This window comes from Oxyura jamaicensis, chromosome 2 (genome assembly GCF_011077185.1).
Source record: "Oxyura jamaicensis isolate SHBP4307 breed ruddy duck chromosome 2, BPBGC_Ojam_1.0, whole genome shotgun sequence".
NCBI classification, from domain to species: domain Eukaryota; kingdom Metazoa; phylum Chordata; class Aves; order Anseriformes; family Anatidae; genus Oxyura; species Oxyura jamaicensis.
The window spans coordinates 42969504-42995914 of record NC_048894.1 but is presented as its reverse complement, the minus strand read 5'-3'; the positions used below and the strand labels follow the sequence as shown (position 1 = coordinate 42995914).

At 37.7% G+C, this 26411-nt stretch overlaps 1 protein-coding gene across 2 annotated transcripts in view; it reads left to right on the top strand.

Annotated features, from left to right (window-relative positions):
• The window catches only part of GADL1 (glutamate decarboxylase like 1), an 89979-nt gene that overhangs the window by 19246 nt on the left and 44322 nt on the right, over positions 1-26411 (top strand). For both annotated transcript variants that reach the window (XM_035318882.1, XM_035318883.1), the window contains exons 7-13: positions 4646-4725; positions 4839-4893; positions 8276-8392; positions 14028-14092; positions 14325-14406; positions 20931-21130; positions 25731-25782. In XM_035318882.1, coding sequence (XP_035174773.1) covers positions 4646-4725; positions 4839-4893; positions 8276-8392; positions 14028-14092; positions 14325-14406; positions 20931-21130; positions 25731-25782 — 651 coding nt within the window. The remainder of the gene's footprint in view (positions 1-4645; positions 4726-4838; positions 4894-8275; positions 8393-14027; positions 14093-14324; positions 14407-20930; positions 21131-25730; positions 25783-26411) is intronic.

The following is a 26411-nucleotide window of genomic DNA, read 5'->3' as shown; positions in this document are numbered from 1 at the left end:
ATCTGATTTAATTGCAGAATTTAAATAAAAGTACACTCTTATACCAAAGCAAACAAATTTCATTTACTTTAGTATTTTTGCTTTACCAGGAAGATGAAAGCCATAAAATGCAGAATTGACCAGAAAAAATAAATTGTTAAATTACGTGTGAGGCAATGGTCTTGATCTGTTATACTTTGCTTAGTTCACAAAACCATGTGGTCTTTAGTATTCAGTAATCACTTGCTATAAAACTGCCACTTTAAGCAGCTAGATATTGTGACTGTTGTCTAAGATCTCTAGCTTTTATTCTTCATTATGAGGGAGATGTACATATTCATGTATCCTTATTTTAGAATCATCCGTACTGAATCCAAGTTATGTTACCTTTTGGAAGTTAGCTTAGTTCAGATACGTTCTATTATTGCGATTATATTTAATAAATGGCCAACACTGAAAAGTACACAAGAGCTCATATCACACTCTTCAATTATTATCTTTTATCTTGAGGTTTCTTTTGTTTAGCATTTTACTGTTGTTTTCAGAAGTATCTGGAGGGCATAGACCAGTTTTTCACTATGCAAGCAAGTGGTCAAAAAAAATCCCTAAAAGTTACATCCAGTGTTTAGCTTTAAAAGTGGGTAAGGCAAGTAGTGTTGGCTTGGGGAAGCCATGAGGCTGTAATGAACTGAGAATATTGATAAGGAGTTAAAACACAAAAACACTGTCAACTCAAGGCACTTGAGGGCTTGGCTTCAACACTGTGTTGAAATGAGTTTTGCCTTGAGTTGCCAAATCCCACAGTTCCAGTCTGGCACTTGGCAGACTGAAAGAGTTGCCTTGCTGTAGAGCAGGGGAATGCGTGGACTTGTCACTGAGTTAATTTTATGTGACCTGGGGCTATGTATTCTGTGCATGTTTGTGGATAATCTGAATGTGTATGTTTAATGTGTGACCAACTGAAGGTCCTCAAAAGCTCTGTTTGGTCAACAACAAAAATTCTCCTTGTTCCTGCAAGTAAAATGCTAAGCTACTTAAAATTGTGGCCAAATGATGTGACCATGCTACTACTCCATAGTTCTTTTGCTGGACGATTACTGTGATTCCTCTTGAGAGAGTGTTAGCAGTAGAGAAATTAATTCCCACTTTCTTGAGGCATGATTAGTGTTTCTATAACACCTGACCACAGCTGTAGTTGTAGAACACAGCTCACATCTTGATTATTTTTCACTATTTGAATTCAATTTCAACTTTTTTTCTAACCCAAGAACTTTTTACATTGATCTGAAAGGTCAGAATTTGCAAACTTTGAGGCAATTGAGGGTACAAGTGTATGTGTAAACAGTTGAAACATGCATGCCGATACGAGCGATTTTTTTGGATGCAATGAAACCAAATTCCTCCCCAATGCAACTTGATCATGAAAGTAATAAAGTAGGAGAACACAACATTAATGCACCATGTTGTCCCTTGTTGAAATTACAACAGACAAAAATGAGTAATAAAACAGTCTCATAAAATTGTAATTGCTTTATGCAATCATGTTTCTAGGAAACTCTTCAAAATCAAGAAAATCCAAATCTATCTACTGTTTTAATGAACACAGTGGCAAAGTACCTTATCTTCGCAAATGTTATTAGGAAAAGAAAACTGTCTAGCTGTAGTTAAAAAGACTACAGGAGTACATCTTAAATGCACTGTTTTGGTTTGCTCTTGTGCCTAAAGGCATTCACTTCTCACTCCTAATGGCTACCAATTGAATATGTCCAAACAAAACCACAGAAGGCATAGCAAGAGAAATCTGAACTCATATTATTAAAAATTATTACTTGATATTATGTATATAATCTAGGTACGAATAATATCTTTTATGTGGGTATTCCTTTCTCTTTGGAAAGGGCACTATGAACAAATGAACTAGTTAATGTTGTGACTAGAGCTGCTAAATGTTCTCTTGTGTGTGTGTGTGTGTGTATATATATATTTAAATGACATGGAGTAATTTAGTATAATAGCTTCTGGTTATGATAGTGAAAAAAGGAAATTCTTGTATGTATTCAAACAATATAACTGAAAGGTTATTCATCAAAGGAAGCATATTCCAAGTCTACATTGTAATATGTCTTGTCCCTTTTCTGTCCGACTGTAGACCTACCAAATTTTTTCAGGTCTTCAGTAGGACAGAAGGAGGATCAGAAGCATTTGAGAAACAGCGTATCTTGCAACCTGTTTTGTTTTGGTATTCCCTTTATTCTTCTCCCTCCCTCTGCTCTTGGGTATAATCTCTGATATGCTCAAGCCTCTTCTCCTCCTCCCATTTTCCCATACCATTTTTAATATTAAAATATTTGATTTAGTGATTGCTTCTTTACTAGTACACTGATTTTGCAGACCTATGGCTTTCTGAATGTGAAGAAGTCTTAATATTCCAAGTGATTCATACCTTTCATTTGAATGTAATGGACAGAAATCAGTTATAGAGAGACTACCTGTATTTTAAATTACTCACTAAGTTGTTGAAAGCATCTCCAAACTTCTACTGAGCAACACATAGCTACTCTACAATCATTATTACCATTATCGATGTAATGTAAGACTAACTATCTACCTATGTATCTTGTTATTCTTGTAGAAGTCTAAATAAATGAGTCCTAAAGGCTTTGTGGATGTGTCATGTTACAAAAACTGGAGTTCTTAGAACTAACGGATAGTATCAGGTAGTATTTTTTTATGCCTTTATTTAAAAAGTGGGCGATGATGGGGGAAAACCTTTTTGTCAAAAAGAAAAAGAGGCCTCTGAGATCATCTGTCTCATCAAAATCAGCGTGACAGACTTTAATACCCCTAATATATTCATACCCACACATTAAAATGTTGTACATTTTTCATAATTACGTTCTGCAGTAACTGCATTTATGTGAACTCTCTGGAAGAAAGTGAAATTAATTATCCACCTGGCTTCACCTCCTGTATGAAAAGCAACAATTCTAGACATCATCACAGTTGCTGGAATATGGGTTATTTAACTCTTCAGTAATAATGTTAAAAAAAAAATAAAAAAAAAATATTTTTTTTGTTTTGTTTTTTTGAGAAGTATAATCCAAGGCTTGGATGATCTTTATTCTGAGAAGACAACAGTATAGTCCTATGAGATGCTGATATTCTCAAAACTGACTCCACTGACATGAGTGGGTAGGCATTTGTCATGCTGCAGGTTGTTCAGAGTAGTTTTGATATTTAACAATGAGTTCAGATTAAGAAGGTTATTGCATTTTGAATTCCCAGGTAACTCTTGAAGATGGATTAAACTGTGTGAGTTCAGCATACTAGTATTTTGGAATAAGGCAAAATACTCTTATGCTGGAACAACAGTATCCACAACAGAGCAGGTCCTAGCTTATAAAGGTGGATGTTGGAAAGATAGTAACATAAAATCTTGACTATTTGTTTAACAGAAAAACGTGTACAAAGTACAGGGGGAACAGCAAGCTCACGTATCCTTTTCACCTGGGTCATTTTACCTCTTTCTGATTGAATAAAAACCAATTTCTAACATCCTTTGGTCAGGTGAAGGAACATCTTTTACAGTCACGTTACAGGCTTCATACACTAATGCCCTTTATTCAGTGCAAAGTGAGAAGTGCACCGTGTGTTTCTGTACTCATTTGCATTCATTTACAGACACTTCTGTGATGACACCTAGCTAAAATTCTTTGCTGAAATAATAAGTAGTGGAAACGTAGATAGGTCCAAACTGGAACTTCTTGCAAAATCTATGTTGATTTATGTGCTAACTCCCAATATAAATTCTGCTTGCTTTCATAATGGCTTCCAAGATCCAAATTTATGTGGACAACCTTGTTCTAAACACCAAGATTCTCAGTTTTTTTTTTCCAGAGATAGGAATTTGAAAGCTTTGGAAGTCCTGACTCTACCACCTCTAACAAGTCAGTAAGTCCTGGGACTTGAACTCCTTGAGTCTATGAGAACAGAATTGCTCGATCAGGCCAAAGGTCAGTTTAGCATAGTATCCTGTCTCTGGCAGTGGCCAACAGCTGATGCTGAGAAAATATATTGAAAAATTGGACTTATGAAGTGGTACAGGCTTTAGGCATTGCTATATACATCCTGATTAAGAGTACAGTTTACAAGGAGTGGTGCTTTTGGACTTTCAGACCTATAGGTTGCCTCTAGGCTGTTGAGTTCAATAACCTTTGGATCATCTAGTGCGTTTGCCTTTTATACCTATTGATACTTTTAATTCTGTTCTATTAATACATGCTGAAACAATTAATAATTCTTTCCTGATGACATTACAAACTTTATATTTTTAATTCTAATGGAGAATCAGCTTAAAAAATGTGTATATAATAGAGCTTTTTATTTTAAGTTCACATATGAAACATGGTGCACATCTTTTTTTGTTGTGTTTTTTTTTTGTGTGTATTATTTTCCTGCTCTTTAGTGTGTCATTAATTGTGAAGTATGATATGTCTTTTTGCTGCATAGCTTGGTCAATTTGCTTTTTGTGTCAGATTATACTGTTGTCATGACTGTTATGTGCTGATATTAAATTAATTTCAGTGTCGCCGTTTCCTATACTAAGGAATTTTTCATTCTTTTTACTTGTTTACTCACTCTCTTTTGCGTGCTCTTTCTTTTACAGTGTCATTACTCCATGAAGAAGGCAGCCTCTTTTCTGGGTATTGGTACAGAGAATGTTTACTTCATCAAAACAGATGAAAGGTAAGCAAGCAAAAGACATGGCTGTGATCTCTGAGTCTTTTAAAATGCAGTAGTGCTGTACTAACCAACCTATTTGAATGTAACTGAAAAAGTTTTAAATCTGTGTCCCTTAGAGGTAAGATGATACCTGAGGAACTGGAGAAACAAGTCCAGCGGGCCAGGAAAGAGGTGAGAGGGGGAGAGAAAGCATGAAGGAGAGAGGAGGAGTGCATGCAGACTGTGTGCTTGTGTCTGAGTGAAAGGAAGGAAAACTAAGAGTGAGTGAAATCTTAAAAATAGGACAGTTGATGTTCCAGTGTTTTTCTTACAGGTGTAATCCACCTGCCCCAAACTTGTGGAGCAAGCCAAGGCTTTTAGGTGTTACACTGTTCTGGGGAGTAAAATTCCACAGGGTGTTTACTATTAATGAAAACCCTGAGTACAATGCTGCTCTGAAGTATTTAGCACATTTCTCCTATACCTAGGATTTATTTTGCCCTTAATCCTTTTTCAAATGAAATGAATATCTGCTTTTCTTAAAAGGCAAATGAAAACTGTAGGTTTTTCTGTTATTACAGCAGCTATTGCTTTAGTCTTTGCAGTTAGCAAGAGCTGTAAGATACGGCTTTTAGTCTCTGAAATTATCATACATGCTGAAAATGCTAAATTTCATCCTTTCTAGTGCTGCAGGAAGAGTGCAGAGATTCCATTCTGCCTCTTTTCCCACAGGGACACTGCCAAGCAGAAAGTGAAAGAGCACCATTTGGAAATGTACTGGTGTGTATATTTGGACAACGTTAACATACATTCCCATGTTCTGTAAGATAGAACTTACTATACGCAATACAATTTACTTACAGAACTTGGAGGACTAAATGTGACTTAAAAGGCACATTGCATCTTCTTTTGACTTGATTAGGTCACCTCATTTCCGGTTGGTGCATGACAACAGTAGGATTCAGAGCTCAGCCCTTAGTCCATGATCTGGGAATACTAATCAGCTAGTGCAACGTCCATAGTGTCGACATTGACGACCATGAGATCCTACCTTGGGAACTATTGTTGCTGACAGAAAAGGTATGGCAGTGCTGTTGTGTTATGCACTGGCATGGTCACAATAGCTTTCACTAAAATGTTCCTTAGATACATCTGCCAAACAACCATCTCCCCTTGGAGTTTCATGTTAGGTATAATAACTAATGATATATGGTGTCCCTAATTACTCAGGAAACTCTTGCTTACCTCTCTTTGTACTTTGCCTTATCCATGGAAGACAATCTGTACTTCACTCATTTGAGTGATCCATGGGAAAAGAAGAACTGAAATACGAAGCAAGAGAAAGCAAGCAGGAGAATGAGATCTGTGCTCTGCAGAAACAGATTTTTTGGTTGTTGGTGTAATAAATCTGGTTGTTATTAAAAAAAGATTACCTGGCATTTATGTTAGTAATAAAAAAGTCAGCCTCAGTACAGTACTCTGCAATTTAAAACCAATATTCTGTATTAAAATGCTTCACTTACAGGAGTGTTACCTTTGAGAAACACTATTTCACTTGCCTTTTAATGGAAGTTAAAGGCATCCTGGAAGTTTTCCATCTCACCTGAGCTTCAGTAACTGTGTCCTTGATAAAGTGCTATTTTATAACTTTTTACAGAAGGACACTTCAGTGAATTACAGTGTGTATTCTAATGACTCTTACACAACAGAGGACGCATTCGTAGAATCACAGAACCATAGAATGATAGTATTCACTAGTGATAGGAGCACAAAATGTTCACTGACTGTGAACAACAAGAGTCTTAAACTTGTTTTTTGAGGATTTAGTCAAGAAAATCTATTTAATTTTATTGGCAAAAAGAATAAAAACGTGATTCCCTTCTTTGCAGAAAGGTGTAATGGTAACGATAATCTTTTGAATTTGTAGAGCTCCTAGACTTGTCCCCATATTCAGTCATGTTACCTTCTGGCAGCTGAGGAAGCTTTGTCATTGTGATGTAGCTGTGGGAGAAAAATGGTGAGAATACTAACAGAAACTGTTAAGTGTAGCAGATAAGTCTTTGCTTCACTCAAAAGTGTTTTGTACTTGAGCTTCAAGCTGGTTTGAAAGTTTGATTGACTTTTTTTTTTTTTTTTTTTTTTTTTTTTATAGTTTGTAGTAAGAATGACCATGCAGTGAATTATTATAGGCTGGTAATTCTTTGTGAATGTATGGGATGAATTTAAATTTATTCCAAGGCTACTTTTCACTGCTTTAGCAATTTGTAAGGAAATTTTAAAAAACAAATCATAATTATGCACCATCCTAACAGCCATCTACACTGTTAAAGAAATATTAAACTGTTAGAATGCAGAAGTGAATCAAGCCTGCCTGTCTCTGTAGTAGACTTTAAAAGTAGCAACACTTAAAAAAGAGGACAGCAAAGGAGATCAGATTTCAGCTGAAGTGAAGCTATATAAAAGACTTGCATGTAGAGTTTGATTTTTCAGCTGGTGTCTGATTTCAGTGAAGAAGCTACAGTATGTTACATCACCATAGAGACTTATATTGCGAGATTTAATTCACTGCAAATGAATCCAGGGATCCAAGATTATTCAATTTAATAACAACTTTAGTGCCTCTCCAGTAGCTGCATTGTCATGCTGCAGACCAAATGCTGAAACAAGCAGAAGAGTAACTTTAGCATGTGTTTACAAGAACATGAGATTGGTCATTAATTGCTAGGGCTGACACTGTCAATGTCATAAAGTCACTTCAGACCCCACCATTTCTTTTCGTTATTTCGGTTTCTGCTCCTGTGTACACTTAGAAACATACATTTTCAAGGGTAGGTGCAAGCTGGTATATTTTACCCAGTCTGCTATTGTATTTATACACCTTGGTTGAATGGGAAAGCAATGAGCAAAGCCACTAAAACCAAAATGGATGTCTTGTGATGATTGTCTGAGGCTGCAACCTGACAACAGTCAGAATTGCACTCGGCTGTAGACCAGGTATTTGGGTCAGAGAGAGATGACTGTCCCAGCTGTTGTGTATGCCAGTGCTGCCCAAGGCAAATCATGTTCCCTAACTGAAGGTTCCTCTTCCCACAGCAAAGAGCCATAGGCATTGTAGAGGGAATGCAGGTGGAGTCCCTAGAGGGGTGAGTCATGTCCCTGATGGGTAGCCTGCTGGCTGAACTAATAGCTTGATTTGTGTTTGGCAGAACAGCAGCAAAATATAGTAGTAAAATGGGGAAGACTGAAAAATGAAAATCAGTGTACAAAGAGATGTCAAATATCCAGAGTGCTTTCATCTTGACAAAACTAGCATCTGTCAAAGCAGTCTGAGGCTGGTGAAGTCTGCCCTGTGATGGTGTTAGCTTGAAATGCCTTTTTTTTTTTTTTTTTTTAAATACTCAGCACTTTTAAATGCAGTAACTTCTACATGAGGCTCTCAGTGCTGGGAAACTAAAATGTAGACTGTCACATTTCTGTCCTACTTTCCAAGACCTTGTTATAATTCAACTCTCCAAATATACTGGAGGAAATGAGCAGTGCGAATGACAATTTTTTGTTTTGAATCCTATTGCAGGGGTCAGCACCATTTCTTGTCTGTGCTACTGCAGGCACAACAGTGCTGGGAGCATTTGATCCTCTGGATGAAATTGCTGATATCTGTGAAAAGCATGGCCTCTGGCTTCATGTAGACGTGAGTTTGTATACTGTGTAATTTTCTTTAGCATTGTTTTAATAATTGATATTTTTCTTTGACTGTTAATGTTTCTGTGTAGTAGTAAGTTGGGCTTTAATATATATATATACTTTTTGCATAGAGAGCAGAAATACTTCCTGATTTGTCTCTGTTCCATGAGCAGAAAACCAGCAAATAATTTGCTTGTGACAAGCAGTGAAAACTTTCTTGTCATTGTCAGGTTATATTTCAAAATGGTTTTAAAATCAATTTCCTGTTCCTTTTTGCTACTGCAAAAATGCTTCAAGGATGATTATATACAACTAGAATTTCAGATTGTTTCCACAGTCTATTGGAGAATGGACATGTTAGAATTATGGTGCATGGTTCATACAGGTTAAAATAAAGGTATGCTTCTGGCTCAAATGACAATAACTTATTCCGTTTTGTATTTACAGGTTAGTTTCCTGTAGGTCCCATGAAGTTTTCCTAAATGGTTCAAAATTTTTTCTTGAGTCATTTCTTTATGATTTTAGCTTTGGCTTTAAAAATCCATTCATGAGCCTTTTTGGAATAATGACTGAGTCCTTTTATTACCTGGAGGAGTTAGCTGTAAATATATTTTTCTAAAACTAGGTCTCTTTATATTTTCTAAAACTGGATTCTCTTTATAGTGATAATGCCACAAACCCAGAATGGCTGTGCAAAAATCCATGGAACAATGAGAGAATCTGGAGCAGCATTAATACAGATTTTTAGACCTGCTTTAAATTTTTAAAGTATTTGCTTATTGTTGAGTATTTAAAGAAAAATCACGTAGATAAGGATGTGTGTTTCAAATAAAATGGCTCAGACATTAATAAATAAAGTTTCTGTGTGTGTGATTCAAAATTTCATTTTATTGGAGGCAAAAACACAAAATTCAGTCCTAATATTTAAAGTGCCTGCAGAGCTTCCTCATGGTTGTATGCTGGTGAGGATGACCCAGCAGATGTTCAGCAGGTGTGTAATGTTCATAGTAGGTGCTAGTGTCTTGCCTATCTGATTGCAGTCGGTGTATTTAAAGTTTATGTTGGATCTTAGGTTTGCTGAATAGACGCTGCCGGAGTGTCCAACAGCTAACCCCACTCCCTGTAGCTGAACAATTTAAATTAGGTGGGATCAACCTGGGCAGTACTCTGAACTATATTTCATAAGCAGTTGCTAGTGTTTTGTAAATAATTACATTTCTTCTTCCAACTTTACCTTGTGTTAAGCTAGGGTAAAAATGTCAGTGAATATCTTAAAGTTAATTTTCTCTTTTCACAGTGACTATAGCTGTCAGATGTTAATTGATTGCTGGTAGAATAACAAATGTACAATCATAAATTGGGTAGTTTTTGGTCTAGAAGACTAATCTTTCTATTAAGGTGTGATTCACGTTACGAACCTCTCAATGAATTCTCAGCCATGATTGGTTCTTAGGAGTTCTATCAGTACATTTTCCATTTTTTTCTTTCACCCTCTATTGAACTGTCAAAAGTTGAGTGCATGGATGTTTTATTTTCGTTTAAAGTTTCTGACTATTTATATGGGAGCAGGGTATGGGGAAGAGACTGGAACCTTTGCGTGTAAGTGATATCAGGCATATGTATATATAAAAATGTGATATGGTAAAATGAGCAGACTGTAATTCATAATGTGACCTTTTTATCTCACAGCACCATTAAAAATAGGTTTACTGGAATAATAATGGGAAAAGTACAGTGAGATCAGAAATAGGGTATAAGAAATAGTGAAGAGTTCGAGAATCTTTTTTCTTTGCCTTTAAGCAAGCCTACTTCCTTCTAGCCTTATAGGAAAGAATGTAGTGTTGGAAAGCTTTGAGGATCTGCATTCCTCTGAAAGGTCTGGTTTCCAACTGAATGATTCTTACAGCAAGTGTGCACTACTTTTTGGGCCTGCTGTAACTTAGGAGGAAAAAAAATATAAACAGTACTATTAAAACAATCATTTAACAACAGGGAAAGCTGTAATTTAGGACTAACATTGGTGGGAATCAGCATTATCTACTGCAAGTGATCTCGAGAACAGTTTATACAGTTATTACATGAAAGTCTGTGATGTTACTTCCAGTTTTACACTGATGTATCTCATTTCAGAATATTTTCTGATACCAAAAATTGATATGTTTGCCTTAGGGAGGCTTTTTATTAAGTGTGAAATGATAAAGCTCATGATTCGTAGGAAGGGTGAATGTGAGAACAACAACATAAAATTAGCGGGCTTCAGGAAGTTAAATTTCATTGGAGTCAGAAATTGCAGATAAGTTCTCACATGGAGACAAAGCTGAAGAGGAGAAGGGACTTAAGGAAAAAGGTTGTTTCAAGACAATACCAATAAGATGAACCTATCTCAGCAGTCAAGCCACTCAGCAGCTGGTGCAGTAATCGTATTTTGTGCACATTACAGTATTCATACATCGGTTATGGCAATCAAACATTCTTTCTCTAGTCTTGTGCAAGGAGGAGAAGCAGTTCACTTTACTGTGTCTTGCCAATAACTCATGGGAAATTCTCATCAGAAAGCCTGCCAAGCTGCAACAGTGGCAGTGAGTGAAAACCTGGCTGGAAAATCATACTTGGAGAGCAATTACCAGTGGTTCACTGCTGAAAGGGGAGAATATTTTGAGCAGAAATCAGGAGAGGTCTGTTCTGGGTTATAAGTTAACCAGTATTTTCATTAATAACTTGGATGAAAAAAAAAAATAAAAAATCCACTGACTAAATTTGAAGATGACACAGAACTGCAAGAATTAGTTCAATAAAGATAGTGCTCTAGGTTTAAGCTCCAATAATCAGCTGCACAAACATCTGGGGAATGTTGGCTAGATAGCAGATCCCCAGAAAAAGATATGGGGTTTGCAGTGCATCACAGATCATCAGTCTTAAGCCTTTGCAGTTGGGATAAACATCTTGACAGCTTCTTTGACTAAAGATACATAAAATATTTCCTTCTGCTTGGTGCTTCATCTGCCTTATCCAGACTGTGTCCAAATAAAAAGCTGCATATCAAGGAGGTTAAGGACCTACAGGATAAAGATTAGAAAGGAGTAGAGCAGTGAAGATAAATGGAATCATATCTAGAAGTTATGACCAATGAAGAAAGATTAAAAGCAGTGATGTTACTTAAACTAGAAAAGATAAATACTGCAATACTCTACAGATACTTTAAAAGCTGCTACAGTGAGAAAAGAAATAGTGTTTCCTATGACCACTACAGGTGCAATGGGTGGTAACACTGTCTAGGACTGACATTTCAATCTGTAGGGTTATTATTATTAAACACAAATTAGGTGGCTAAATTTTGCAGCCTCCATCATTAGAGCTCTTTAAAAACAGACAAAGCCAGTGATTCTCAGTATTCTTAGGTGTCTTCTCATTCATGTTTTGTTTTTGCCAGCCCGGTATCTCTAAGCACTTGGTCTGTGAACTGAGTAAAGAAGCATGGAGCACAAATTCATCTTGTGGTACTCCAGGAGAGACTGGGAGGTGGTAGAGATGCCTGGACCTATCATACCTCTCTTCAAGATACCTAGCAGTAGTTTTTAAAATGGAGGCAGACAGAAGTACCAATAGTGCTGTGTAGGCAGCAATGGCACCTAATCTTTCACTTTTATATCAATCTCAGAATGGGTGTGTTCATTGGTTAATAATCTCTACAAATGTTTGGTGGGAATGACATAGGTATGGCTGATCCTGCCCTTGGGGATGGCACACAGGTGAGATGAACACTTGAGTGCCTTTCTAGTCCTATTTTTTCAGAATGCTGTGAAAATGTCAATTATTTCAAATACTGACAGCTTTGGATGCAAATTTTTAAAAGATTTATTGTGTGCCAGTGGATTGCGTATGAATTGTAAAAAATTGGAATAATTTAATTACTACTTTGACTGTATTATAGAATGAGAAGAGCAAAATCTGGCTATAAAGAGGAAAATCAAATTGATTGTCCTGCAGTAACATGGCTAGTTTGGGCTAGCTGGGGAACCCAGTTTCATGTCATGGTTCTGCCACAGGCTTACTGTGAAATCTCAGGCAAATAATTTCCTTTCTAAGGTTCCAAATGTAGATTGAGCAGCAGCCTTTTTCTCAGCACGAATGTTGTGAGCATGACAACATAAAATATGATGTGGTGTTTGTGTACTGCATTAATGAGAATGATAAGTGTTAGGAAAAGTTTTTAACCGTTCATTTCCCTTGTGAGCTTTTACTATTCCTGTCTCCCAGAAATAGCAGGTTTTTTTTTTCCTAATATATGGCCTATGAAGCAAAAACTGATTCATAGGTCAGCTCTCACAGCTGTTTTGTTTGTTTTCAAGCAAAAAACAAAAACTGCCCCCACCACCCCCCCCCCCAGACCAAACCAAACCAAACCACCACCACCACCACCTAGAAAAAACACAACCAACAACCACAACATCTAAACTCCAAAGGCAAGCAAGCATGATCTCACTGTACTTAGATCAGGAAGCTTCACAGCAGTGATTTCTTCCTCAGTAATCCAAAATATATGAACCTTTTCTATGATATGTTGAGTCCAGGTTTTTTGGACTGATGCCTCTTCTGCATCTCTGAGGAGCCTTGCTCATTTCACAGGGAATTTTCTTTTGTGGATTCTGTCTGTATGAATTCTGAAAAGCCTTTTTTCATATTTAATAATATTTTCTCAAATGCAATGTATGACATGTATTCTGTTTTTGTTGTGTGCTCTCACCGCACCACCCTGACCCCATGGATAAATGTTGCTTGAAAAATGAAGATTTACTGCAGCTGGTGGGTGATGCCTGGTCCTTGCTGAATTCATAGATGAGTCACCTTCCCTAACTTAAGGCGACCAGAAGTCAAACTTATGTAATTTATGCTTATTGTCTGCCCTCCTTTTGTAGTGCATGGAGAGAGACATATGCAGAAGGTGTCACTCAAAGACAGGTATCTAAAATAGATAAGAGGATACTTGATAAAGAATGTCAGTGGAGAGCTACTCACTACAGAGAATGCCTCACTGATGCTTAGACCACACACCTAGTTCTTAGACAACCTGAGATCGATGTGGCGAATGCTATACCATTTTAACATCAGTGAGATTGCTGGTCACAGAAATGCTGCTATTACCTACTCACTGACTTCACTTTTTGTATCAAAACTCCACGGAGTATCTGAGCCTGGGCTTTGCAATTGGCAGAGATTATCATTCTCTCTTCCTTTGTGAGAATTTCTGACAAAGGAAACAGTTGGGAGGAGTAATGTGTACAAAATGGGTCTTTTGACTGTCATTGCTTAGGTTTAGGCTGGAGGAACAGAACCACCTCTTATGTCCTGGTTATGCAGAAGCCCTTCAATTCATGCTGTTGCTTACAAAGAAGTGAAAATGTAGCTTGCAGTTCACATAACTGCACAAACCCTTGGCTCCTCTATTTTAGGCATAGTCTCAGGCAGCCACATTTGTTTCAGTAGATGATGCTAAAAGCAAAATTTAGTCCACTGACCATGTAGTAAACTAAATTTTAAATGATATCAAAACATTGTCAGTAATCATTGATTGAAGCATTATCAGTGAGCACCAAGAACTTTAGACAAATAATATTGTCTTGGCTTTGTAATTTTTCCAATAGGCTTCTTGGGGTGGCTCAGCTTTGATATCAAGCAAGCATTGCAGACTTCTTCGTGGCATCCACAGGTAAGTCAGTTTTAGTTTATGGGCACACTTACAGGGACTGAGATGGCCAAGCCTCTATGAGAGCTGTATTTTTTAGAATGCATATTGTCGTTAATTGGAGAGATTGCTAAACCTATGGGTATGTGGAAAAATTGGAAAAACTGATTTATCTGGTTGGATTGCATTTGGGCATTTTTTTCTCTCATACCAGTGATTATAAGTGCAATTCCTATGCCCTCTCCCCTATCTCCAGGGCTGATTCTGTTGCTTGGAATCCCCATAAGATGCTGTTGGCTGGAATCCAGTGCTGTGCTCTTCTGGTGAAAGACAACTCTGTAAGTCCTTCTGTCTTTTTTTTTTTTTTTTTTTTTTTTTAATGCAGTAGACTGTCATTGCTGCAATGGGGAAGTGGAGATAAGAAAACAGCTGAGTCAGTTTTACTACATTGTGGTGCAAAAGCTGTATGACACTGTTTTGAATTTCACCAAGAAATTAGTAAAGGGTGAGTAAGAGTAGGACCACACTGATCCAAGTCACTATACTCATCAATGGTCAAAGTGCAGCTGGTTCCCTTCTTAGTTTGCTTCTGTACATGACTTACATTCAGAACTGAGTATTTTGTCACCTGTGTCTCCAGCAGTTTATACGTGAAGCTCATCAAAGTCCCCAGAATAGCTGCCATCCACTGGGACTGCAACAGCTCTGCATCTCTGTTTAAAGAATGGCATGTAGGCAGAGCTGCTCTTTGCATCACCTTACTTGGGTGTACAAGTGTGAGAAAGGAGTTGAAGTGCATGCAGCCAAAGATGCTGAGCCTTCTTTCCTCACTGTACTCATTTTTTTCCTCATTACTGGGATGATTGGAACTTCCCAAAACTCATGGGTAGTGAAAAAATCTAGCAAGCAAACAACAAAGCTCAGATGTCAAGTGGCACAAAAGAGACTTGAGTCTGCAATGTGATTGAAGTCCCTGTTCATCTTGATGGATTTTTTCTATTTTAATAAAGAAACTAGTAAGAGGTTAATTATTTAAAGCATCATTGCAGACTCAGCCCTGCAAAAGCTTATGTCCATTATCTAGCATTGGGGTGAGTTTTATCTTAGTTCATCAATGACTGAACTTCGTGAGGATATGGAGTCCCTGAGGTTTGCATCACTGTTTTGTGCAGCTGATGGATTCTATTCAGCTGCTAGTGGTTAGCTGTCCATGTAGCTGGTTACTAACTCTTGGTAGTAAGAACTAATGAGCACTGAAGATCATAGATGCTAATCAGTGCTCCCTTGGAGCAGATCACTCCAAGTCATGGGTGAGACATGGCAGGATAGCAAGGAGAAGTGTACTTCCTTATTTCCTTAGACTAGAGTCTGGGGGATTAAAGAGGATTACAGATTCCAGACCTACCTGTCCATCATATTATCTTTATTCCAGGATGAAAAACAAGCAGAATGAAGTTATTGACTAAGGTTAATGTAGTCTCGAAATTGCAGGCTTGGGAAGAATTCAATGCTTTATTTTTAACTAATTAGGCCCAGTACATAGATATAGCCTCAGGTAATGATTAGACTACTTTTGCTGCATACTGGAAACTTCTCCGGAAGAGAGAGGAAAGAAATGGAGAGGAATTAAATATTCTAGCTGCCTTGGCATCTAGAGTCACTTTACAAACACTGTTCCAACTTCAGTGCTCTGGCTCCTTCCATGGAGAGTGATGGCTGGTAGAGCAATCCTATTCCACTTCCAGATCACAGCTATGCAACGTTGTGCCAAAAATACTTGTAGATAACAATTCTAGGTAGTTGGTCAGTGTGTTTTCACCTCTCATACTACCAGATCCGGTTGTACAGTGAGGCATGTTCTAGAAAACAGAACACTTTCTGCATGGGGAGGAGAGGGTGTTTTATTCAGAGTTTAATTCCTAGAAAACTGGCACTTATGCATTTTATGTCTGTGCCAGTGCAGACCTTATGCAGACAGAAACATGTCCAAACTTGGGTACTTTCTTTTTGAAAAAGGTAGAATATAAATCTTTAAGGAAAAAAAAATCAAATACTTATGACACTTTACTGGAAGAGCCTTGCTTTACTTTGATCCCCAGATCCTTCTCCTCTGCACAGTTTTCCAGCCACTCTGCCCCAAGCCTGTAGCGCTGCATGGGGTAGTTGTGACCAAAGTGCAGGACCAGGCACTTAGCCTTGTTGAACCTCATCCCATTGACCTCTGCCTATTGATCCAACCTGTCCAGGTCTCTCTGCAGGGTGAAACCATTTGGTTTGTCATTGCCAATAGTCTTAAGACATTGCAGCTAGATTTTTAGATTGAAACACTATTTATCTATTATTTTTCAAATCTGTATAGGAAAATATTTAAACTGCAGAGAAATGTTGATAAAAGGCAATCTTTTCACCTTGATGAAACTAAGTCGGAATGGTTTCCGAATAAGTTAGAGACAGAAGAGAGAAATATGTGTTTGACTTGATTAGAAGGGAGAAGTGTTTTCACCAAAGGGAAAGAGAGATTGGTTAATCCTCTGAAAAAGCTCAGATCAATGACAATAGCTTTTCAGTGCCTAAATCACTCAAGAAATGCACAGCTATCCCTTCTTCACTGCCATGCACTGAGTAACTTTTGTGATGAAAGACTTACTCAGAACATACCTGTATTGCTCTGATGTGAATTGCAATGACAGTTTAAACACACAGCTAGAGGGACTGGTATTCTCAAAACTTTAGTAAGTGAACTTTGTTCTTGAATGTTCTTAAAGTGCTATGAATCAGTTTCAGGTTGTATATTTTCTCTTAAAACCACAGACCTGTTCCAATTTGTCCCTTCTGTAATCCATGTGAACATGATTACTGTCACCATATGCATGAGGAACTAATATTTATCACAAATGCCAAAGTTCTATGATTTTTCAGATCTTTAAGTGCAGGTAATTGAAAAAAAAAAAAAAAAAAAAAAAAAAAAACTAGGTTAGATAATTAGTAATCAGTTCTAGGAAACCAACAGAATTTTAAGTAATAAAGTTAAAAATAAAATCTAAAAGAATGTAGCTAATGAAGTCCTAGTTTAGCACACAGCATTATTGATTGATCATGGTAAACATACCTACAGTGTAATCTCTTCCTCATCATTAGCAGTGTCACAAAGATATCTACTTCACTAATTTCTTTCCAGAGCAGCTGCAGGAAACAAACTTGCTTTCTATTTGGGGTTAGTACTACTGAGAGCTCCTTCTCACCTCTTGAAATGAATTACAGGGATGGCCTTTTGTAATACACTGCTTTCGAGAATTTTCAAGTATGCCATTCAAAAGATCATCCTTTTTGCTACAGATGAAGCAAATGAAGAAGACGTTTGTCTTGGGAGGAAAAAGCTGTTCATGTTTTGTTAACACAATTCAAATTCACTTAGTAATGGAAATGGAAAGAGATCAGAAGACTCGCTGTAGAAAAGTGTGTTCAATCAGAAAAGGGTGTTTTGAATTATTATGTACTGTAAGAAACTGGAGCTTGTATATATTTGTTTTAGTATCAACAATTATTCATTCATTTGCCATTAATTATAACACATAACTATCTGTAGACTTAATCAAAACCAAAAGTTGTTTGAAACTTCATAGTGGACCAGGGCCTTTATGAAAATAGTATTTCCATTTTCTGAAACTTTAACAGCCTCAAAATAAGGCAGAGCACTACCATTAGCTTCTGATCAAAGGGCAGAAAGAGATAAAAGATACTGAAGGAAGAGTCACAAATTTGCAAATGAGACAGTTCTAATGAAATGTTTGCGATTCTTCTGAGTAGCTGCAGCAGTTCAGTTACTGTGTGGACAGTCATCAGGATCATCTTGGGACTGATATTATTGAGTTAGAAAGTATATTTTTCTTTCATTTTTTTCTACTTTTCCTTCATTTGACTGGGAGAACTGAGATGACATCTTATGTCCTCAGCTTGTTTGAGTCTATTACTTTCAAGACACTAGAGATCAAGCAGTAATTGCTTTCTTGAGCAGAAAATTTATCTTGGATTTTTTCTTTATGTTTTCTGCAGCCCCACAGCCTATACTGCAACTTTGCCTTTCTCCCCCCCTTCTTTGTTCTCCACCTTGCTTCTTGCATTGGTCTGGAATATTCCTTTTCCCTTGCACAACGTGTGTTTTTTAGGCAATATCTTCAACAGGATTTCTTGAGCGTGTTGCGTTATCAGTAAGATGAACAGATGGAAAAGGATCATCAAAGCAGCATATCTTGTCAGCTTTGGATGCACCAGGAGAGTAGGAGAGTACTTGTGGTTTTGTTTGTTTGTTTGTTTGTTTTTGAGATGAAAGATCTCAGGAATTTGAATTCACTCAGATATTTGTTCTTGCTGGGTTTTCACTCTAGAACATTTGTCTGACTCTTTCTGTAATAATACAGAGTTAAGATTTCTTGTGGCAAACAGAAGTTATTTCTCAGATGACAGACATTAGGGGAGCTAATATCCTGTGGTGTCCACGACCATGCAGCTGTATTACATTCTGATAATGCAGAAGACAATCCCACATTGATTGGCCCTGCTATACACTCACTGCAGAAACATGATGCAAAACTTTAAAGTCAGTGATAAACAAAGCAATTAACTTCAGTTTGGGGGTATTGCTTTCTTTTTTTGTTTGCTTTCTTTTCTTTCTCTCTCTCTCTTTTTTTTTTTTTTAATTTTTAATTTTATTTTTATTTTTTTATTTAAAGATTGAGGTACAGAGATCTAAATAAGCATGGCACAATGGCTTGACAGATTCCCTTTCCTGTTGGGTGACTTGTTAGCCAGGGAACACAAAGCTGTAGAAAAGCAGTGAAGGATGGATGTGTCAGTGCTTGACTTTTCTTCAGTTTCCAGTGTCATATTCCGCCCCCTCCCCCTTTTTTTCTGAAAAAGCTGGAAAATGTTGTGAGAATCCGAGGTGCTGCAAAAATACTATGCTCAGCACTGTCTTTCCAGCCAATGCTACAGTGAGCTGCAGCAGCACATTATAATTCTGAGCAGCCACTGTCCCTTTTTTCCCAAGCTGTCACACAAACTGTCCTCTCACAAGGCTGAATGTGCTGGTCCTGGGGCTAGAGAGTTCATACTGAAGTTGCTGTCCTTTTTGCAAACCAGGGGTATTACAATAGGATTGTCAAATCCCTGCAGAAGTAGTGGAGAAGCTTTCTTCAAGGCTGTTTTTCTCCTTTTGTGCTTTACAAACAGGTGTTCATGGTATCTTTTCTTTCATTTTTTTCCATTTTCTTTTTTAAAATATTGGCAGAGGGAATTGAAAAGGCTAGGAGAGAGGGAAACTTTATCCTGTGTATGCCAGTGGACTATTTCTCATTTTCATGTGTTCTTTGGATTACTTGTCTTGCAGTCTTTTTCTCTCTTTTACTACCAGTTCTAAAGTTACCAGTAGTGTACTATAACATTGATTAAAAACTGTACCTCTGTTGCAGGAATATCATACTTTCACTAAGAGAGATGTCAGACCCTGTCTGCCATTTCAAGGTCAAAGTTGCAGCAGATGCAGGAAAATGGCTGACGTGAAACACATGTTCAGTTGGGTCAGAACTGAAGAGTGATGTTCAACTGAGAAATGAATTGTTATTTGCTAGAGTAGTTTAGCATCTTTCACCATGTTGTGTGCTTCTGTTCCTTGGTCTTTGATGTATGGAAGACTTCTGGTTCAAGTGTCACTTCAATACACATTGCAGATCTGAATCAGATGCTGTAGCTGTGTTTTTAAACTCATCTGAATTTCTATTATAGTATCACCTTGAAGATTTTATTTTCTTACCATCTTTTAATATCCCTGACAAATCCACAACCTGTCCTGTCTCCTGGGCCCCTTGCAGGACCACCCTCATCTCTGCTCCTGTAATTTCCTTTCTGCTAGCCCTTGTCTCTACTTCTTATTCTTCAGATAATGGCCAGTCCTGTTGACTCTTTTCCTCCCCTGCTCCTTTAAACCTTTAACAGCCTCTCTGCTTTCTATTTCCCAGCTTTGTTCTTTGCTGGAACATGCCACTGTACTCATTGATTTTTGTCTATTTTCTGCTGGTCATTTCTGCCCAGACAATCTCTTAGAAGGTGGAGGCTGGAGATTGCTGAATCAAAATAATTTCATTAACAAATCATAGTTAGGGTGCACTAAAGTACTTTTCTGAGGCTTATTTTCAAATGTTAAAATTGTCAGAAATGTGAATGGAGACAAAACATGGAGTTATGTTAATCTCTCGGTGGTGTTTCCACTAAAACAGTCAGATAACATATGCTCAATCTTCAGAAGCTCTCTACTGGTAAAAGCAAAACACTTGGTTTTGGGGCTGAAATATTCTTTACCCATAAATAACTGTGCCATATGGGAAGCCTTTTGTCAGAGGAAAGAAATAATAGATTGAGCCATTTGTGAACTTCCTGGAAACTTTTCAGGCTGTTCTTCCAACCTAGAGGCTGTAGCAGTGGACACAGGTTTCCCCTTCTCCTCCTTACCCACACATTAATGTCTTTGGGCAACTGTTTCTGTGGAATCCACTCCCACGGTTTCTTCAGATTTGAGGCAGAACTGCTCTTCAACCTGCAGCTCTTCAGTGACACTGTGAAGTAAATCATCAGAAAAAAGAAAAAAAAAAAAAAAAGAAAAAAAAAATATCTGTGTGGTCAATGCTGACTTGATTGGGTTCTTCCAGGGTTCTTAAACAATACTGTAAGCTGTGAACTGTGACCTGCACTTCCAGTTCTCTTTTACTAAATGGTTGGTACAGACAGGAAAAAAGGCTTTGGCCTTGTGAAGATAAAAAGCTTTAACAATGCCTATCAGCAATCTAAGCCTCTGTTGTGTTTCTGATAGGGCCTCCTGAAGAAGTGTTACTCTGCCAAGGCTGCGTACCTGTTCCAGCAGGACAAGTTCTACGATGTCAGCTATGACACTGGTGACAAGTCCATTCAGTGCAGCAGGCGTCCGGATGCATTCAAATTCTGGCTGATGTGGAAGGCACTGGGAACCACAGGCCTCGAGGAGAGAGTGAACAGGGCACTGGCTTTGGCTAGGTACCTCCTCACAATTTTTAAGATGTCTGGTCTGTGTCATTGACTGTCTGAAATGTTGAGAGTGCTCACACTTCTTATCTTGGAACAGACCAAACTGTTACTTTCTCCCCTCATTTCTTTCTGTATAATACAAGAAGGAACTATTAGCAATAGCAATAATAACTAGTGTGATTACATTTGCTGCAGTATTTAATAGTAATTATTACTTGTGGCAGTAAGCATAGATATTAGTTAAAAAAAGATCTGAATTTGACTACTGATATACTTTGTTTAATATTCATGTCATCTGAAAAATATGTAGGACAGCATCATACTAGCATCCCCCTCCCTCTTTTAACTCTTAATTGTATGTTCTGGTATTAATGTAAAACAGGCACCATGTGCCAGGTTCTGAACTGTGTCTAGCAAGAAGTGAATTTTCCATTTTTTCTGTCCACTTCATTCCTCATGACTGAGAAAACACAGAAAGGCATTGTTGTGAGGCAACTCAAACGAGGACACTGTTAATGTTGGGGTGTAGTAGAGCTATATGAAGATAAATGCAGGTTGCTTGGAGGAAATATATGCTTATTTTTTCTTCACAGGTTTGCTGAAATTCTTAGTGCTTATAGTATGTTCCATTAGGGACCGAAGCATGTCTTTTTCTGGTGTTTTTTCTCCTTTTTCAATTTCTACTTTTTTTGGTCTTGTGGCACATGGTTTCACAAGTGAATTCCACAAAATTCTTGCTAGAAGGTGTTTCTAGAGTGGCGATGATGTCTCAGTTTCTGGAAGTAAACTTCCATACACAAGTTGTTTTGTCTTCTAATAGAAAAGATTATCTTGAAATAAGATAATGGCCCATTAGAAACAATTCACAGAATCACAGAATAGTTTAGGTTGGAAGAGACCTACAAGATCACTGAGTCCAACCTCTGACCTAACGCTAACAAATCTTCCACTAAACCATATCTCTAAGCTCTGCATCTAAACGTCTTTTAAAGACCTCCAGGTATGGTGACTCAACCACTTCCCTGGGCAGCCTATTCCAGTGACTAACAACCCGTTCAGTAAAGAAGTTCTTCCTAGTATCCAAACTAAACCTCCCCTGGCACAACTTTAGCCCATTCCCCCTCGTCCTGTCACCAGGCACGTGGGAGAATAGACCAACCCCCACCTCGCTACAGCCTCCTTTCAGGTACCTGTAGAATTCAATTGAAGTATCACAATTGCTCAGAATTTATTAAAGATAATAAATTAACATTGACATCTGCATTGACATCTTCACTCACTCCTGGGCTAGCTACACACTACTATAACACAAATCATTAATATTTAAAAACAGTCACCCCTATCATATTGGCATTATATTTTTGATATGAACTACCAAGTTTAAAAGAACTGAATGTTTACTTAAAATTAAAAAAATGGTCTCACTTTAACATAGTCACTTTAAAGAAAAAAGTTAAAACATCTATGGCGTAAAACCAGAGTGGATTACAAATGAAAATAAAAGAAGCAAACCCAGAAAATCCCAAATGAGCTCTGGCCTTATTCTCTATTTCTTCAAAGCCACTCATTATTCAACAGATTATGTGTTCTTAAAATCTGCTGGTTAGATTGCACTTTGTTTTTGTTCCTGAGCATTGTACGGGTCTGTGTCTGTACAGACTATGTAATTCATTCCACTATCAGTAGGAGAATTCAGCCTTATCAAGGTCACTGGCCAAGGTCATCTAACTGAACGTGGTGATTAATGACCTTTCTGGGATCGATATTTTCATTGAATGTTAGGATTCAGCTTCTAAGCTGAATTTGTTTCTAAGGACTGACTGTTTTTTATTCCTTGTTTGAAGAAGAAAATTAATTATTTGTCATTATCTGATGAAGTGTATTCTTTACAGTAGATGCATTGCTATCTTGAATTTGTGTGGACACGGGCACTTTGCAGCTGAGACATGAGGTTTACCAGGCACTACGCCAGGTCTCTTAACTACTCAACAGCTGTGCAGTCTTTCTCCTGTTTGGTTACAGTAGGTTTTCCTTTGATGTTGCAAAGATAGTATTTCAGTGTTCCTGAACACAGACCTGGATTAATTTTGGAATTGGTGCATTGGCTATACAATTTGAGAACAAGATTTTTTTTCCATGGATAGGCAGAATTGCAAAGGCTTTAGGGTAATTGCAGTCATACATTTCTGTTGCATCAAACTTTGCTTCTTGGCTATTCCATCAATTTCTTCTTGGTTTAGAGGTGAATCATGTTTTCAACATGGTAGATAGCCCTAATATATTAGATATAATTATCCACCTCTTCACTTTATGCTTCAGTATCTTTGCAGTTTTTATGCCTGATCACTCTGTTGACAACACCTACTTTTAACAGATGTACATCCACGTTTGCTGCAGTTCCCCACCCCTCACTTTCTGCAAGGCTTAATCGTAGCAAATAGCACTTTGTGCACTCCAGTCCTCACTGAGACTCAAGCCCTTCTGACATTCTGCAAACGTGACATGATAATAAAACTCCTCTGTCAACTGTGGAAAGATGCACAGAGTAAATTACTCCACTGCCATCAAATGGTCCTGGCAAGATAAATCATGGGTGATGGATTTTTCTAATGGCTGCCTTCTTAGGCCATTGGCAATGTAGTTAGGAACATGATTAACGGTGTTGTGAGCTTGACCAGCATCAGATATCAGATATGTCAGACAGTGGTATAAGAAAAAAGGTGCTTGTGGTAAGAGAGAAGGGTATTATGAAATGAAGAGTAGCTCTAACACACTTTAAGGCCTCAAAAAAATAAGCGTTCATACTTAGATCCCTTCAAAGAGTTTTGTTTTTTTGTTTGTTTTTCAGGATTTAATTAAAAAATGGTTTGAGGGCCACTGTTTTGTGAATGGCCCGCTGATTGTCATAGATGTTAGTTTTATGACAAAGACAAGAATCTCCTAATCAACAGAACAGAAGCACTGAACTTGGTTTTGCTTAAATTCACCTATAGAAACAGGCTCCGTCCCCAGTTATATCTGTTCTCCTGCATGTCTTTCAGTATGACTTGCTTTCAACCTAAACAGTAGCCTGGGAATTAACAGCCAGGTAACAAACAACAACACACAGTAGGATTTAAATGGTCATGGCAGACAAGACCCAGATCCATGACTTATTGCAGTGAAGAGAAACACCTCAGCAGTGTGCAGTTTGGTGCAACTCACAGAGCTGTGCTGTTGGGAACTGGCACTTTGTCACAGCAATCATTTTATGGGGATGTGTGCTAAGAGGTAATGAGTCACATGCACAATACTTGTTAGTGATAAACAACGTGGCAACTCCCCGTGCTCTGTTTTGAAAAAAATTAGACCATCTAGGGTATTGTTTACTGCCTCCCTAGCCAACCAGTTTCTGCAGCACGTCTGCTGAATCTCAGGCTTTGCGGATACAGCTGTGCTAGTAGTGTCCCTGTGAAGGCAGATTTCAGGCATATGAATAGGACCAAGGAGGGGGGGGGGGGGCTATAACAGTATTTTTCTTCCTCTAGGAGTGATTATAAAAATTATTTGTGTGATGACCAATAAGGCAGCTGCAGGCAGGAAAGTGCTAAATTAATGAAACAAAAAAGCATATTTATAAAAAATCTGCAGTTTAACTGGCTCTGTTTTTTTTACTGTTAGACAGCAATACCTTTGTGTAGAAGACTAAAATTCTGTTGACATGGGAATGCTGTATGAGTTAGAGGTAATTTCTTTGGAGTTTTCATTGGGAAGGCTTTGAGAGGGCAAGTAATTTAGAAGAGCCCTAGCTTTGACAAACTGTCCTCTTTGCTTCAAAATTCTGGAGTGACATCTGCTAGTGGCAAAGTTGAGGTCATGTTTTAAAAAAATTCTAAAAATTGGTGCTGTTTGGATCCAAAGTTTGGATTCAAATCCATCTTTGTATTGAAGGCTTTTTTTTTTTTTTTTTTTTTTCCATGCTGACAGGTGAATGATAAAATAAATATTTGTTTTAGTGCATTGTTAGCATAGGATGCACAGGGATTATTGTGCATCAGCAGAGGCTCACTGAAGGGAAATGTGCACTGTTTTGTAAAATGTGGAACAAGGACAGTAGCAGGAAAACTGATGGTCTTTTGAAGTACACAGAAACTTAAGTTCTGGGCCAAATCGTAGGATCCTGATGACAATGGTAATAGTGGAAGAAATGTCAGGCTGACCATGAAATAAGATGGCAGCACAGCATCAGCACTTGAGGAAAAGAGACTGAGGAATTAATCTGTAGAGAACAACATCAATAGAAATTTGCATCAGGAAAGTTCATAGCCTGATGTAAATAGGATCAATTTGTGCCATGTGGCACCACTGAAAATCTGTGCCTGAGGACAGAATTTGGCCTCTTCTCAGTACTCCTTGGCTGGCTGTAGCCTTCATTTGTTTCCAGGAGCTGATAGCTACTGTATTTTCACAGCAGGTAGAAATGAGGTTTAACTCTGTGGTTTCTTCAAGTGGGGTGGGGAAATAAAATAATAATAATAATAATAAAAGATGTTTAAGTGTTCAAGGCCTATTTTGTTGTTGCTTCTAAGAACTGTATTGTTCAATGTTATAAAACCCTGTGTTTTTACAGGTATCTAGTGGAGGAAATTAAGAAAAGAGAGGGATTTCAGCTTCTTCTGGAGGTAAGTGAAAATGGAATTTAACTCTTTTTTTTTTTTTTTTTTTTTTTTTCTGTTGTTTGGCTTTGTTCTTTTCAGCCAAATGCCATTTTGTATTTGAAGTGTATAAATTAATAAGTTGTGATGCACAGATGTGCTTGAACACATAGTATGTTCTGTATTCCCTACCACCAGTCTACCCATTTTCATAGCTTCTGGGTCTGTATTGCCTTAGGGTGTATAAATGAAGCATTTTCCTGTGAAAGAGAAGAGTCTGATTCTGGCAGGCACTGCCTTTTTGCGCTTACAGATAAGACTGAGTGCTGGAAGAAGAATCAGAATCCCTTGATCCTAAAATGAACTTTTCATCATTCAAGTCCATGTTTTTTTCCTTAATTCTGTCTCTGTATCCATCTTCCTAAAAACTACCAAAAACTTGTGGTTTTCATCCATTTTTGCTAAACCTGTCAGCTTATTCTCTTATGATGGTCTTGCTTAGGAGAGCATGAGCAGGGCTAAAAATCTCAATTTTTGCTCCTATCCCCAGCAATCTTTGGTAAGTGAGGTTAATATCTCAGGAGGCATTGAAAAGATCTGTCATTTTTAGAATGTGTAAGTGTGTGAAAGACAGCTGGGTGAGTACCACGGGGGGG